The 14171-nt window shown below is 35.6% G+C and overlaps 1 protein-coding gene across 1 annotated transcript; it reads left to right on the forward strand.

The window, feature by feature from the left end:
* Positions 1-4979: 4979 nt before the first annotated feature.
* Positions 4980-13723, forward strand: LOC117420958 (protein NDNF). Its single transcript, XM_034034767.3, has 4 exons — positions 4980-5374; positions 9975-10157; positions 10940-11064; positions 11678-13723. The coding sequence occupies exons 2-4, from the start codon at positions 9976-9978 to the stop codon at positions 13072-13074; spliced, it is 1704 nt and encodes a 567-aa protein (XP_033890658.1). The 5' UTR covers positions 4980-5374; position 9975; the 3' UTR covers positions 13075-13723.
* Positions 13724-14171: the final 448 nt, after the last annotated feature.

The raw sequence follows: 14171 nt of genomic DNA on the forward strand, positions 1-14171 counted from the left end.
TGAGGGTCTGGAATCAACTCCCCAGTAATGTTGTTGAAGCTGACACCCTGGGATCATTCAAGAAGCTGATTGATGAGATTCTGGGATAAATAAGCTACTAACAACCAAATGAGCAAGGTGGGCTGAATGGCCTCCTCCTGTTTGTAAACTTTCTTATGTTCTTATGTTCTTATGTTTGTCAGTGCTATAGACCATGCTTGACAGTATCTGAAAAATTTAGAGAGAACATTTTTGTTTGAAATGTAATGCCTGTGGTGTGAACTGTAAATATGCCAGTATGTCTGATCTCACTATTGTGTTCCAATGTTATTTACTGTGAAATACTGTAAATGCACCAGTCAGTCTACAAAGTTTACTGTATTTTGTCACAGATTTATTTGTTAAAAATGTTAGCTAAATGTTGACTCACCATGTGTAAAAAAAAAAAGATTTAAATTCGCTGATTTATTTGTTAGAAACCCAGATTTAACGTGCTATTTATGATACACGTTTTCAACATTTATAAATTATATCTGAAAGTATAATTTTCAAAACTTGTAAGAATGTGTTTGTTAACATTTATGTATTTAGCTAAATCTAGACTTTTTGTGGTTAAATCTAGGGAAAAATATAGGATTTATGCTAAGTAAGGGGGGCAGCATATAAAAAGTTTGAGCACCACTGGTCTAGAAAACCAGCTGAGAATGTTGCCGGATTTGATTCGTGCAGCTAACAGGAAAGTTTCATTATTGAGTGACAATACAGTCACACAAGTCACCACTTTAACTGTGTTTAAGGCTGCCCCATCATCAGATGTTTTGTTCTCCAAAATCCCTTCACTCTTGCAATTGTTCCTCACCTTGCCAATATCCAGTGATGCAGCTGAGACAAGCTTCTCATGATGCTTCTTGATGAACTGAACATGACACACATCGCTAAGGAGTTTATTTCAGTTAACGACAGGCACAGTCAGTATTTTGGTACATTTAAGTGAATCTGTGAAATATTTTATTAAGCAATAGAACCGAAAAAAAGAAGGCTTTAACTGAAAACTGATCTTCACTTCAGGTACCTCCTACATAAAAAAAAAAACAAAAAAACAAAAAAAACAACACGGTTTGTTTTTATCTACCGCTTAAAAAACATGTAAAAGAATAAAAGTACCTGTAACTTTTTATTTTTTAATTAGGAATTGAGTGCACATTACTGTATTTGTGTAAATTTAAGTTACCATTAGGTGCTAAAATGTATTAGCGATTTTTAAAGTTTTAGATAACATGTGTTAGTGATGATCTTGCTGTTTGTAAATTGTTCAAGTGTTCATAAGTTTATTCAGAATAATCAGTCTGCACCAGCTGTTTGATTTCTACAACTTGTCATTCATACCGGAGACTAGTTGACAGACAACATTCAGAGGACGAAGATTTCCTTTCATCAGTAGAAAAAGGTAAAATACATAAAAGAATACTGTGTTTACGTATTTTTCAGGTTAAAGAATATCTCCAATCCATTTTCAAATATACAGATATACCTCCTACATGCCTGTGACGGGGGACTGCCCCGTCTTTATGAACATGGTTGGGACTGGCAGGGAGGGGGTTAAAATTCCTCCCTGCCAGGAAAACATCGTCGGCAGCCACCCCACCACCACTGCCTTCACTGGATTAAAACAGAAAAACACAGCACAAACAAAACACTCCTTCTCTTCTGGAACTCTCTTCCTAGCCAGGACCTCTCCCCTGGCTTTTATCCCCTGTGGCTGGAGCCCAATTAATCAATAATTGCTAATTATTCAAATAGGGCTCCAGCCACATTCTCACATGTTTTCCTGGCAGGGAGGAATTTTAACCCCCTCCCTGCCAGTCCCAACCATGTTCATAAAGACGGGGCAGTCCCCCGTCACAATGCCATAAAAAGACTGGGGGGGAGGGGGGGTGAAAACATATTTCCACCCCCCTGCTCCCCCTCCAACATTTTAATTCCCCCCCCCCCCTCCACCCGCCTATGGATAAAGGCAATGCCCGGCAAAAGATAGCCTAACAGCCTAATATACTGTAGTTGGTGGTTGTGACTGAGGATCAAATCCAGGTCTCCTGGTTTGGAGGAGCACAGCACTGTCTGTCTGTGTCTGTAGAAAAATGTTGGCACGGACAGTGGCTATTTGAAAGCCATTTCTGTCTGGAAACCTTTACAATTGCTTTCAGTGATGCTGTGAACTTCAAAGATAATACCCGAATTCTGCTGACTCAACGCCCAGGGGGCATAAAGTTGTTGTTAAGGCAAAAGTGTGTGTGTGGGGAGGGGGGTGCGTTGACTCAGGCAGGGGCGGAATTACAGGCATTATTGCAGAGGGAATAGATTATGTTTACAATTAGCCATGCTTAAAATTCAAAGGTAGCGCACAGCACACAGTCAATAAAAAGAATGTTAATGTTGACTGTAGTTAACATATTTAATGACTGGTGAAATACAAGCTGCTGCGGTATGTCCACTGTTTTGTCATTTCAAATATTTTCACAAAACAGACATTAAACTTTAAAGCTGCAGTGTCCAGTGCAAAGGCACATCATGAAAGCCACATCTGTAGGTGAGCAACGCTAAAATGAAATTCGCTACATTTGAAATATATAAAAACACGTGAATTTTTCGGTCCACTAAAATAAAGGGCTTTACATAATCTCTGCAAATAAGAAATTGCAGTATCCAGTGTGAAAACACAACACGAAATAATACATTAACACCCAAAGTAGCACTATAGCATTAAAATGTTAAATACAAAAACATGGTGGCTAAGTAATTACAACCATAACTCTAATCCTGATTCATTCAATGCACAGAGCAAGTACTTCTAGGCAGTTTTTTCGATTCACGTGAGCCGCGATATTTCCCCTCAGTCATTATTTGCGCGTGGTTATTAAAAACCGGAAATTAATAGTGATAATTTGACTTTTAGCTAAATATTGGGGGTGGGACGATCGTTCAAACTGGGGCGTTGACTTGGCAGAATCCGGGTATAACACAATTATAATTCAGACTTGGTTCAATTACTTAAATGCCGTTGTCTGGACTGTATGTCTGAATCAATTCCATGGAGAATGTAATTTGATTATCATTGTTATCAAACATGACATTCATATTTATAGGTTAAATACAAGATTCATTAAATGCAGTCAATCCACCATACAAGTTACAATTGCTAGTACTACTATCAACATTCATACGATTATTATTATTATTATTATTATTATTATTATTATTATTATTATTATTATTATTATTATTATTTACCAACAACGCCAACAAAAACGCCATTACAAATATAATTTAGCAGCACTATGCTGTCTTAAAAATCCTTACAGCACCAATAATTGGATGGTTTGGAGTCAATTTTTTAAGTAGCCCCTAGATGGAGCCCATGCATTAACATATTTTGGTAATTCGTTTACAAAAGTCTTTGGTAACCGCGTTGGCAGCTTGGTTATGAACAATTTGGTACACACAGGTAGGGGTTTTAGATACATGTATTCCTGTATATGTTTTTAGTTTTTTAAAGAGCTCTTTTCAAAAGTGATTAGTGCTGATATCAGTTATTTTGCTTAGTGTTGCTGTCACTTGTAATAGACTGTTATTAAACAGAATAGTATAAGCGTATTTATAATAATAATAATAATAATAATAATAATAATAATAATAATAATAATAAAGACGAAGATAGAACGAATACTTCTCAAACTATAGGCTAAAGACTGGAATAAATTAAGATGTAGAGGACCAGGTGCACATACACAGCCTTCTGAGCCTTTAGTATTTGTTGCCAATAGTCGGGTCCACACAGTAATAAAGGAAGGCAAAGGATGGCAAACAAAAACAAAGATGAATTAAGTGGCGTGTTACACCTGCTTTTGTTGTTAACTAAGAAAGTTTATTCTTATCTTATCAAGTAATAAAGTTAGGTTGCAATTAGCGTTCATCTCTAGTAAGTTTTTGTAAACGACTCTTATCTTAGATCAGTGTTTACCAGTGGATTGCAAATTGACACTTACAAAAAGACAAACAATAGCCATTGTATAATTTTAACGTCTCCGTTTGTCTAAAACAATACTACGCGTAGGTTAAATAATATCGCAATAAACGCTTTAAATACAAACGACAAAGAATCAAACGACAAATAATCAAACATTAAGAATAAAATATAAAACACAAAAAGTGAATGACCTCAAACACATAATGGTTATTTAATGGCCATGGACCGGAGTTCCTGTTTTTTTTTTTTTTTTTTTTTTTTTTACAGTTGCAGTCTGGTTTTAAGTAAGCTTAGTGTGTATTGCGAGGTCATTTTTATGCAGTAGGCCTACTTCCATAGCACAGGTCTACAAAGTACGTGACTAAGGAAATCTGGTGGTGCTTTAGGGCAACAACTGTAACAAATTAACACATTCTCCAAATCGGAACAAACATCTCTCACCACAGGAAAATAATATGTAGGAGATCGCCATGTTAAGGAGTCTAACCTAATAAGACAGATTTTACACCTCAACATGTTTGCAGTATTTTCTTATGTTACACCTCAACGTGTTTGCAGTATTTTCAGTTGGAGTATGTACTTTTCCCATGGCTGCAAATTACTCGCCTTTCCTAAATCACAACTTTTACAGGCTTGTTGTAACAGGCATTGGGGACAATATCGTAGTTGGTATTGAAACCCCACTATAATTCCAGTTGGCAAAGAGGAAAACAAAAATGTAAAACTTCCAGAGCAACAATCATATACTAAAGTATTTTAATGCTACAATTCGTTGATATTTGTATTCAAGTACTTTACAGCAAACAATTCCCCATGTACAGCTGTATTTATATATCTTAGTGAACATTGTTTTTCATTCATAAAGTGATGCCAGCCTTCCTCTGATAGGCCTTGGCTGTAAATTAGCGTGAGCTCTGGTTGGTTTTGTGTTTATTGGGATGTGTGTCTAGGACTTGTGGGCTGGGTTTAGGATTACTATTGAGTGTGTTGAGAGGGAGAGATTGCGCCAGTTTGCTGCTTAATTCAGCCCGAGTCTCAATAGCATTAACACTGCAGGGGTGGAACTCTCTGCCAAATTTGGGATACTAAACAGATTCAAGACACGCTAAATCCTCCAGACCTCAGCAGCATCACAAACCCTAATCCGATTCCCTTTGCCATAGCTGACTCAAGGAATCTGCGAGACAGAAAAAAGGACAACTCTGTCTCTGTATAATCCTTCCAAGGCATTAATCCCAATTTATTTTGTATTTTCTTTCAACTGATCTGATTTTGTGTTATTCACAAAAGCAAGTTTAGAGGATCGGAAGTCATTTGCATAGCTGAAAAAAAGATCCTGAAATCACAGCAAAAAGAAAAGAAAACTGTAAGGTAAGGGTATATATTTTAAGATTTATTTTCACTTGTTTAAATCATGTAACCGATAAAAAAAAAAAAAGCAAAATGATTGTTGTAAAGAATATAGACATCCTAAATTGTTATATTTCCCATTCATTTTAGTCTTCTTTAAAAACAAGTATCAGAGTGATCCTATTTTGTCAATTACTTTTGCTGAGCCAAGGATATTGAAAACAGTTGGCTTAAGAGTGAAATTTACTAAGGGACTCCTAGAATTAAGTTACTTCAGTTTTTTTTAGTACAGCTTGCTTAGTACTAATGTTATTTTTTTAACAATTAAAACAGAACGTCATATACTAATATTTTATCCAGGGGGGGTTGTATTTTTATAAATGTTGTTAACCAAGTTTGTTATGATGTATACACTAGTAGCTGAATCAATGTGTGAAATGTATGCATTTTTGCTGGGCTATAGGTGAAATGTACTGGGTGAAGGGATTTCGCTAGTGCACAACGCGCACCTGTTTCATTCACAAAACCATTTAATTAGAACTTCGCATCCCCTGAATCAGTAAACTAGTTATCTTATTTTACCGCTATTGTATAAACATTGATAACATTGTTTAATTTGGATTTACCTTTGCTGTGGGAGGGTGTATAGTTTATTTTAGCTCATTGACTGTTTCTACCGTATGTGTAACTTTCAAATGTGTCTTTCCCAATAGGTTTTATTTGTATTCCCAAATTATGAAACTCATTCATACGTACTAAATTAGATTCTAGTTTTGGATAAAGATTTGCCAATGTTTTATGTTACAACTGGCTTTCTTTTTTTCATTATCGTGTTTCGTTTCCATTTTAAAAACTGCGCAATCATTGCATTGATTTTTAACTCAAAGTTCAACAAAAATGAATCCTACAGCTATAAGACTGAATCACTCATCATTACTTAAAGGTCATTTCTATCATTGTGTAAAAACGAATGTTCATCATATAACATTGAAATTCATATTTTGTTTTAAAATAACACTGACAATAGCTATTGACCAAGAGACATTTGTGAACAGAAGAAAGAGAAATGAGAAGACCATAACATACCGTAACTAAGTCTCAATTTGCATATGGAAACTAGAGATTTTGTACGCATTTTCGTATGTTTACTTATCCAGCAAACGCCTGTTTGTAATTGTTGCTTTTGGGGTGGTTATACTGGCTAGCTGACATTTATCTTTACTTTAGTTATTTTTTTTTTTTTTAAATATTGCACATTTTTCCGTTTCAAATGACAAAAAAAAAAAAAAAAAAACGAGCTAGAACTATATCCCGATTCTATAAAACTGAAATGTGTTTATTTAAAATAAATAACGTTTGATGGGCACTGAAATTAATTCCTGATATTAATTCCTGATATTATTTCAGTGTTGTGGTCTCCAAAAAAAACAAAAGCAAAGAAATTTAATTGCTATTCTAGGCATAGGCCTAGAATAGCAATTATCTAGATTTGTTTGCATAGTTAATGCATCTTGTCCTTATAAGAAGCTATTTTGTAGTTTGGCATCACAACTGGAATGCTATTAAGGGCCTTCCAGCATCTTTAGTATGTACATTCAATATTTGTTTGCTATTATGAATGCTGTGATAACGTTGGCTTTAATGTTTTACAGCTGGGCTATGAACCTATATTAGTTTTTGTTGTTTGTGCGTCTCAGATATTAATTCTGTGGTTGTTTGTGTTAAACTGACTATCAATTAGTAAAATGTACAGTTAAGGGATAGAAAAATATAGTATTATGCTAACTTCAGATAATAAATAAATCCTGTTCTGTACACTATGCTAAAAAAAACTGACCAAGTGAAAATTATCCAGATGGCTTTATACAGTGTATGCTTTTCTAAAATAAAGAATACATTCCCGATTAAATCTAGTAAACAAGATTAGGATTTGTAATGTTAAATATTAAATGTATTGAATAAGATTACATTCACTTACAAATCATAGATAGGTGGACACTATTTTATTACCTTTAATTACAATAACCCAATAGCACTGAGTAGCACATAACATATATACCCTGTGGTTATTGCAACATTTGGTAGTGACCTTTGCTTTTCACTTTATGGTCTAGAAAAGGCCATGTATCCCCTTTAGTAATTTTTGTGTGCTTTTTTTATACCCAGATTGCCTGATTTAAACATCCTGTCAGTTTCTACTTACATGTGGCTGGCAGTTGTGGGCAGGATTTGAGAAACAACACCCTTATACAGAAGTGTATTGTGCATTAAGCGATAAAGCAAAGCATGTTTTTAGTTGTTTTTTTTTTTTTAATCTTTGTTCAGTCTTCTTCGCCAGGGTTCATTCATCAATTCTTTTTTTAAGAGTACAAGGACTTCTATGAGACTCAAATGGTTTTGTCAAGCTTCACTGCAGTGCTATTTATAACAGTGTTTAAGCAGACGCCACACCTGCAGTAAGCTTCTTGTGGAGTTACACTTTGGTGTTAACTGGGGATTGCATGTCTAGATTAAAACAACAACAGGATTAAATGACAGGGTAGATGCTTACAGACAGCTTTTTTATATACTGCTATTACAGTACAGCATGTTACATGAGTTGTTCATCACCATTTTCCTAGACATTTCAAGTAGAAACCGGTTGTTTCTTGGTATGTACTTTCAAATGGCTGTGAGTCACAGTGATCACAAAAAAAGAGCAGCACTCTTTGGATAGTGGGAGCAGAAAGAGATTGATGAGACAGTGCCTATTTTGGATGTAGATATTAATGTATTTGCTGCATATTAAACTGGAATTAATGCTTATAACAATTAATGATACACTTTTGTATAGCAGAGTTTGTAGGCTTCAGTAGTAGAATCATCATTAGTATCTTGAAATGAAGATAATTCGGATACATGTATATAGTAATCTAATGGATGTGTCATTTAATATTACAGTACACACACATTTAGGCAGAAGTACTCTTTTTTGCATATTATACTTTAAAGTTTAACTTATTTTATTTCTGTTAGAAACTGTGGTAACTTTTATTTAGATGTGGTGAAATTGTTTTGAACAACAAAAAAATGCCTGGAGCTTTGAATAAGGATATTTTTAAGCTAAAGCTGAAAAAGAAGCAAAACAAAGCTGACATGACTGTGGCAGGCTCTTGCCTTGAAATTATCCCTCTCCAAATTACAATCATACATTCTCTGTTCTCTGTAATTAAACATTAAGCCTTACTTGTTCCAAATGCATTGCTTCAATATGAACCCCTGTAGTTTTATTTTTGTAAACCATGTTCAGGTCTTCAGGACCTGCACACAGGCAAGACCTGAAGTTAAACATTCCTGTCAGATCTGTGCTGTAAAACATATTACATACATTGACGTTGTCTGTTATATTTTATAATGCTACAAATGATGAATTGGGTCTTATTAAAGTGCTCTGGTTTTATTAAATTGCTTTTCATGTTGTTTTTATATTTTTTCTGTAGTACAAGTCATTGTATTTTGATACATGCTTAGAGCAACAAACAATTATCTGTAAACCATTAATATAGCAACTATATAGAAAACAATGTATTTGTTCCAGTTGGCAGCCCACTGAATCGTATTATTTATTAAGTCTGATACTGTAAAATGTAAAACAGAAAACTAGAAGATTTATTAGCTAAAAAAAACATATTTAAGCACACAGCTTACTGTATAATGTGCTTTATTGAATCACAAAAAACATGAACAGTAGTTGAGTTTTATTTTGAAGTCCTATGTAAACAAGATTAAGTAACTTACTTTGGTGCTTTCACCACATGTTTTAATGGGCATATTTCCCTTTCAAGTTGAACCCAACAGTTCAGCTTAAGGAGGCGACAGTGAAGTGTTTAATCCATGAATCAAATGCAGCACAAGTACAGATATCTAAAAGGCAGACAGTGAAGCACTGAACTGTGTTTTACAGGAGTTCATTAAAAGGGCATGCCTTCACAAACAGTAAATGGCACTGAAGTATCTGTATATATAATCGGCTATCATTATTCTGATTAAATCAGCAGGGATTTACTTCCCATCAACTCCGATCAATGCAACAAAATCAATAAACATAGTGTTCTATTACACAGAAGATCGTTTTACACTTGGAGGATGCACAATATCTGCTGACTTTGATGGTGCATGTCAGTGGTCCATTTTGTATAATTGAATACGATTTTCATACTTACTAGATCTGTACACATGATACACAGTTACTCTAAAATTAACCCCAAACATTCTGTACTGTAAACAAATTATAACCAGGCTTTTTATTAATATTTTTAATAGAGGCATGCTAAGATCTGCTTTTGGAGAATAACCCCCTTGTATCCTGTCTTGTACATAACTGTTGTACCTGGTAGTGTGTAGGTGGGTAGATTTGCTGACAAGGTAACCTGTGTCTGTTAAATTAATATATGAACGTTAGGTGCTGGAGCCGAATTTTTTTTGGACAGGTCCTGGTAAAATCTGTAACCACCTGGGATTATTTACAGTTAATCCAGCTTTCTCATGAGATTCATTTGATTGCCAGTCACTGAACTGCACTTGGAAGATATATTTGTTGATAATTCTTATAGGTTTCCTAACCCAGCTATTTCTCTCACAGGATGAGGGGTTTTCTTGGGTTGCTGCTGGTGTTTGCAGTCGGTGTATGGACACAGAAATTGCCCACCAGAGATGAGGAACTTTTTCAAATACAAATTCGGGACAAGTCTCTTTTCCATGATTCCTCTGTGATCCCAGATGGAGCTGAGATCAATGGATACCTCTTCAGGGATACGCCCAAAAGGTATTTTTCAATTTTTACAGTAATTTTGAAAAACTGCACAATTTCTCAATTTTTACAGTAATTTAGAAAAACTGCACAATTTCACTAACAATTACATATGGCTATTACATGTTTTGATTGTCAGTTTGTGACTGTTCAATTTCAATTACATATCAGATGCTTCAAAAGAACTTGTCGATAGAATTCTTCAAAGCACGCAAAGAAAATGGTCATAAAATTATACAGTATATACAGGCCTGTCCATTGTTCTAGAAAATGACAGTTACAATTATATAATGGACCCAGCTATTTTATACAATAACAGACTTGAAAGTGAGAATGTACTTGCAGTGCTGTACTATAGCATGCTGTCTGTAAGCAAATGTTTAATTCATCTGTCAACTGTCATCCTAATGAGCCAAACATACTTCAATGTAAATAGATCGGTCTACCAGAATTAATTACCATTAACATACTGCTCACAGATGGATGGAAACCTTCATACTACACACACATCTGTGTTTGTGCATATTCAGTCATCAAATATTATAACTTCAATAACATAAGCAATGATAGGTCAGGAGACAGTTTATAACAAAGGCCCATTTAAAAAAATGAAACAGAACGCCGTATAGCATTATAAACTTGTAAAACAAAACCCCTATGTGACTTTTCTCTGCTTATCATTACATGTAATTGTAACCCTGGCTCTCTTGCAATACAGTTTGATTTATAACTCGATTTCCTCAGAGTTGTGGTAAAAATATTACTCATTAACCCTACTGTCTGTACTTTTCCCTTAGGTATTACTTTGTTGTGGAAGAAGACAATACTCCTTTGTCGGTAACAGTGACACCGTGTGATGCTCCTCTGGAGTGGAAGCTAAGCCTCCAAGAACTTCCGGAAGAGTCTAGCGGAGAAGGCTCAGGTAATAAAATCCATGTAATATTCTTAAACAGCAGACTTTACAAATTGTTGTGAGGGTCACAGTCAACCATATATGGACATTTTTACAGACAGGGCCAATATAGGCACTCCCTTAGCCCACCCAGTAGGGTTCAAACTTGGGATTAGAACTTGAATCTCATAATACTCCATTTGTTTACTAGTTTGGGAAACTATTCCTGTGGTGTCATTTTCATAATGCATTAGCTGGTGTTCTTGCTGCTCGAACTGTGCAAAATGACACCTCTTACTGTATAGTAAGAGACACTATACACACAACATACTTACTCATTATAAATCAGAAAAAACTAAGATTGTACTTGGTAACTGCTATAAAAGTATTTTCTTTTAAACTTACAATTGCTGTATGGTGCCATATTTTTTAGTGCAAGGTATGACTGTATCTGTAGACAGGATAAGATATAATGGAACTGTAACTGTGATTATTTATATCTATATATCATTATCCACCATATCAACTCTCCTAAACTTGTAGTTAGGACATTCTATCTCTGAAGATAAGATATGAATGTCACTTAGGATGCTTTTGTAAAATGGCCCCAGGAGAATAATTAGTTGTTATTCTTCTTTTACAGGAGAACCAGAAGCACTAGAGCAACAAAAGCAACAGATTATCAAAGAAGAAGGCACAGAGTTGTTGTCATACAAAGGGAATGATGTTGAATCATACATGTCAGCCAGTTCCCCATCTGGTTTATATCAATTAGAACTTATTTCAACCGAGAAAGATACACATTTCAAGGTGTATGCCACCACAACGCCAGAGTCGGATCAACCTTATCCTGAGCTGCCTTATGACCCCCGAGTTGATGTGACTTCACTTGGACGCACCACTGTTACCTTGGCATGGAAGCCTAGCCCCACAAGTTCTCTTATGAAACAACCCATTGAGTATTGTGTGGTTATCAACAAGGAGCACAACTTTAAGAGCCTTTGTGCTGTGGAGGCAAAAATTAATGCAGATGATGCATTTATGATGGCACCTAAACCTGGACTGGACTTCAGCCCTTTTGATTTCTCTCACTTTGGATTCCCATCAGAGAATGACTCTGGCAAGGAACGTCCATTAATGAGTAAATCTACTGCCACAAAGTCTCGTCCATATGCTGGCAAGCAAAAAGTAGATCTTCAGAAAGTTTGTATTGGAAATAAGAACATCTTCACGGTGTCTGACTTGAAGCCAGATATGCAGTACTATTTTGACATTTTTGCAGTTAACACTTTTACAAACATGAGCACTGCATACGTCGGCACATTTGCCAAGACTAAAGAAGAGGCAAAGCAGAAGACCATAGAACTGAAAGATGGGAAGGTCACCGATGTGTTCATCAAGAGAAAGGGGAGCAAGTTCTTAAGATTTGCACCAGTTTCCTCACACCAGAAAGTTATGTTTTATGTTCACTCTTGTTTGGATGCCATCCAGATCCAAGTTAGAAGAGATGGGAAACTTCTACTCTCTCAGAACTTGGAGGGTGTGCGCCAGTTCCAGCTGAGAGGCAAACCCAAGGCAAAGTACCTTATCCGTCTGCGAGGAAGCAGAAAGGGTGCATCGATGCTGAAGATCCTTGCCACCACCAGGCCAAACAAACAGCCTTTTCCTTCTCTCCCAGAGGACACCAGGATCAAAGCGTTTGATAAGCTGCGTACCTGTACGTCTGCAACTGTGGCGTGGCTAGGCACGCAGGAGAGGAACAAGTTCTGCATTTACAAAAAAGAAGTGGATGAAAATTACAACGAGGAGCAGAGAAAAAGGGAGCAGAATCAGTGCATGGGGCCGGACACCAGGAAGAAGTCAGATAAAGTCCTCTGCAAATACTTTCATAGCCAGAACCTACAGAAGGCTGTCACCACAGAAACAATTAAAGGGCTAGAGCCTGGCAGATCTTACCTCCTGGACGTTTATGTTGTCGGGCATGGAGGGCATTCAGTCAAGTATCAAAGCAAACTTGTTAAAACAAGGAAGTTTTGTTAATGACTCTGTATATTAAATAAAGTTTATTTAACTCTAAGTGATATTCTACTAAAGAGCGTATACAGCCTGACAACTTGCACAACTGAAAGGTTGTGACAGCGTTTGAACTGTAGAAAGATATCAACTTGTATATTTATGTTTACATTATTCAGTGGTTGTTTGGACAGACTGAGCCTGGTGCTCCCAGACAGCATCTGGCACTTGCATTAACATGGGTCGATGTCTGAGCATCTTATTCAGTATGAGGAGGAAGGCAGAAGCCCAAGGCAGAAGATTTTCTTGAGAAAACTGCTCCATCCCTGCATGAACTGAATTAAGTCATTTAATAGTACTAAGAACTGCAGAACACCCCATTTCAAACTAACTGCACTGTTATTGACACAGTAAGCAAAAACAGTAGAAAAATGTAAATTATTTTATACATTTCTTGTTTCTTAGTATTTTTTATGATTGTAAACTATTAAATTCATAAGTCCCATCTCCATTTAAATTTAATCTTAAGTGTTTGTTGGACTGCATTCTTACCAGTTACATTTGCTATTGTACATTTTTTTAACGTGATTGAGTTAAATGTTTTATTATGTCCATTTATGTACAAAGTTGTCTTACAAATATTTGTGTACATAAAAATTAAAGATATAACATATAATTCTCTGTCTGTTTTTTGGGGCTGAGAGGGGAAAAGAACCAGTTTATTCCAAGAGAGAAAAAAAAAATATCATATACATTTAAGTAAAAGGAAGAAATACTATGTAAAGATTTTGATATAATATAGTATATAAAATTAACATATACAGTATGATACAGTGGTACTGACATTCAGATTATTAAACGTTTTCACTTGTCAAATGTGAGGATAAATGTATTACCACACTGGAACGATTTCATATTCTAATTATAACATTGTTCTGAAAACTGAATAGTACTTTCCATTATTGTTTGCTTTTCAGCTATCTTTTTTCCAGAAGTCTATAAACAAAACATCACATGTGCAACACTCCCATCTTTGATCTTGGAGCCTGCATTTGATTTCATTTAAGCCTCTAATAGCTAGACTAATTCCCTGGTTTTTAAATAGAGGGTGAGTGAGGTCAATC

The sequence above is a fragment of the Acipenser ruthenus genome, chromosome 1 (genome assembly GCF_902713425.1).
Source record: "Acipenser ruthenus chromosome 1, fAciRut3.2 maternal haplotype, whole genome shotgun sequence".
NCBI lineage: Eukaryota > Metazoa > Chordata > Actinopteri > Acipenseriformes > Acipenseridae > Acipenser > Acipenser ruthenus.